The sequence below is a fragment of the Austrofundulus limnaeus genome, unplaced genomic scaffold, assembly GCF_001266775.1.
Source record: "Austrofundulus limnaeus strain Quisiro unplaced genomic scaffold, Austrofundulus_limnaeus-1.0 Scaffold348, whole genome shotgun sequence".
NCBI classification, from domain to species: Eukaryota; Metazoa; Chordata; class Actinopteri; order Cyprinodontiformes; family Rivulidae; genus Austrofundulus; species Austrofundulus limnaeus.
Genome location: NW_013952750.1, coordinates 336,682 through 340,060, shown reverse-complemented (window position 1 = coordinate 340,060; position 3,379 = coordinate 336,682). Strand labels below are relative to the sequence as shown.

Below are 3,379 nucleotides of genomic sequence, written 5' to 3'. Positions count from 1 at the left end.
GTCCGTAACAACACTTGTTTACAATCTGCTGCTGCTCAGCATCGTCTGCCAAATGATGACAACAAAAGTTGGGAGAGAACAACAGCGTCCACTTTGGAATTTCTTTGAATATGACTGCGAGAAAAATCAAAGCAAGTGTCTTGTAGTGGAAACAGGTGATGAAAGAGGTGGAAAACTTCTCAAGGAGAAAACGGCATGAATCAAGCTCACACAAAGTGACTATGACTACCTTGACACGCTAGTTTCTCTTAGTAGCTCCAGTGAAAAACAAGCAACAGGTAGCCCCGTGTTGGAGACAATTATTGTCATCGTCCTAAAATATTCACCCAAGTCCTTAGTTGGCAAAATTGAGTTACGCAATTATTTTAGGAAGGTGTCGCTATAATGGACGCTTTAACTAGTGACCAAATAGCTGTTGGTTAGTTAACTCTCAGGAACATCACAAGCTTGAGGATGCATTGGCAAATATGTTTATTCAAATGATGAAAAACTAATAGTAGAACTAATAAAAACTAAACTAAAACTAAGCATTAAAAATGCAATAATAACTAAATAAAACTATCAAATCCACTGTAAGAACTAATTAAAACTAAGTGAATTAAAAGAAAAAAGTCACAACAAAGTAAAACTAAACTATAATGAAAAAATCCCAAACTATTAACCTTGGTCTTAATGAGCAAACATGGATTCCTCACTGCGAGATGGAGAGCAGGTGGATCACAATAAAGCCCTCAGATATTACTATTTTAACTTCAGGTTATATCACCTAGCTCTAGTACCAAAGATTTGGTTTGTTCAGTTTTGCAGTTTTGCACAAATTATCTTTTCACTAAAGCAAGAAATGACTTAAGGTGTGACTGAACTTTTGAGTAAACTATTTTCAAATTAGAAATTTGTATTAAAACGTTATCTCTTGTGGGGGTGTCTCACCTGAGTGATTTGCCAAAGGGGAAGGAGCAAGGACATGGTTAAGGGTCACTCTGAATGTCTTCTTCTCTTTTTTTTAACGATGGGATTACACCAGAGAACTCAGAGAATGGTTTAATTAGAAAATGGCTTTGTGTTTTGTTCTGTCCCTCAGGTGTTTTACATTTTTATGAAAGCACAACAGTCTTAGTTCTTTCTGGTGCTTTTCAAGCCGTCAGTCCTGACTCCTGACTTTAATTAAGCTCTTATCTGTCAGAAAAGCTTAAAGCCTTTCCTCCCTGACTCAACTGGCTAAAAAGACAAGAATGTGAAGACGAGGAACRGCCTCTCCTCATCTCCCTCACTCGGGAATTCTTTTAAAGACACTGCTGTAGGACTACTGGTCAATAATTACCCAGTTTATACACACTGGTTGGAACAGGAATGACTTGGATTTTCTTAAAGCAAAAGTGCCGATTTTTCTGAAGTTTGGTTCTGCTGAGAAGTTATGAACAATAAATATTTTACCTGTTGTAGATGCAGAAACTCTTTGAACAATCTCAGTTTGGAAAAATAGAGTTTAAATCTGACTGGACTGATGAGCTAATGAGTAGTTCAAGTTCAACCAAGATAAAGTGGATTGATCCACTTATTTAAATAAACGTAACACAAAAAGTAATGAATTAGTGTTTGGTAGATTATTTCTTTGTTGTAACAATGCTTCTTAGCAATAAATGTGATCACAGGAACCTGATTGGCAGCACCAGAAGCTTAACACAAGTCAATATCAAGAACAAAATAAGTTGTTTGACAGAGAAGATTTGACTTTTTTTTTCTTGTGAGCAACCCACACACTCAGCTCTACTGCTTATCCTACAAATGCATGTTCCTTACAAATGTGGCACCATTTAAAAACTGAATCAACAGGCTTTCTAATGCTAYAAGATTTAWTGCAGTGAAGCATTGTTACAACAAAGAAATGATCAACCAAACATTTTTGCTTTTTGTAAGAATAGAAGTCTGAGGTTGTTTACAAGCATAAAAAGCAGCAGCAGCTAGCTGTATCAGCAGCAGCATTCATTTCTGCTGGAATCGCCACACGTTGCAAACTTGATGGTGAAGTTTTAAGTCGAGCAATCCCATTTGATTTTGGACTGCGCTAACATTAGCGCAGTCTATTTTTGTTAAATTATAAATTTGTATAAACTACTATATTAAGAGTATTGTGTTCCAGTTTATATAATTTAATATGGATGATTTAAAACCAAGGAATTACAATGGCTTACTTCAGACTTATTGTTTAATTTCCCTTTTTTGCTTTAAAKTTAATCACTGAAGTTAACATTATGAGTTTTATTTACTCTCCTAAACAATCTAAWATAAACTATCAATTATAAATAAAATGCTGAAGCTGTCATTGTTTAGAATCAGAAAAGGTAGGCCAATTCTTTTTGTAGATTTATTTATTTTCAAGTTTTCGTAACACTTTATAATGATCTCATTCTCATTTAGGAGCTGTAAAAGTAGTGCGTGTGCGAGCATTTGTGTGTGTGTGTAAATGATCAGGTAAACAGCCTGACAGAACTGCTGCTGTTCCCAGAGGGTCTGCCCCCCCTCCTCTCCTCCTGTTGTCCACTTGTCTGACCTCCCACTCAGAAAATGTGAGGAATGCTCCTTCTTCCTGTGGGACCTGGGCAAGAATAGCTACATAAAGTGAGGAAGAACGTTTGGTGCATGTGTGCGCGCACATGTGAGCGTGTATAAGAAGCCCAATCCAGACCATACACAAACAGGCAGACAGGAAACAAGCCACCACGTGGGACGACACTGGAAAGAAACAAAAAGGAAGAACAGCAGGTCCTTGTAGACTTCGAGCCCCATGAAATCGAATCGAGCAGAGCGTTTAATCTGTTGCACCTGTCTGGTAATTGGACATAATCAGCATTTTTAACCGTGTGTCTGGTCCAGATGTGCTCCTTGCAGCACGCTTCGTGTCCCTGCAGAATTATATTAAGCCACCAGCACGCCACAGAGCCGCTGTGTGATTTATCTGCCCAGGATTCAGCAGGATATGGTGAATATTTCAAGAGGGCTCATTACCTTGAATGGCAGCAATTAATCACTGCGGTCCTCCTCKTGCGTTAGCGCTGGAACTATTTTCTGAAATTGAGCTCATGGCTCAGAGAGAATTTCCCCCAATATTTTTTACCATTCTGTCCACCTCTTTAAATCTGCTCTACATCTCAAATTCTAGTCTGAAAAMMRGSMAMMAGRWTYYKRRKYMKTWWTWWTTTKKTTTKKTTTTTTAAACTCAAATATAATGTCAAATACTGTTTCTGTTTCTGCTTCTGCAGGTCGAAGGTTGAGAGGGAAAGCTTTCTACTACGTCGGGGGAAAGGTTTTCTGTGAAGAGGACTTCCTGGTGGGTGGTCAACATGTAATTAATATTCAGTATACTTCAGAATGGGTGTCT

At 37.9% G+C, this 3,379-nt stretch overlaps 1 protein-coding gene across 1 annotated transcript in view; it reads left to right on the top strand.

Moving 5' to 3' along the window:
* The window catches only part of limd1a (LIM domains containing 1a), a 26,724-nt gene that overhangs the window by 16,028 nt on the left and 7,317 nt on the right, over window positions 1-3,379 (top strand). The window contains exon 3 of the mRNA XM_014022908.1: window positions 3,261-3,328. Coding sequence (XP_013878362.1) covers window positions 3,261-3,328 — 68 coding nt within the window. The remainder of the gene's footprint in view (window positions 1-3,260; window positions 3,329-3,379) is intronic.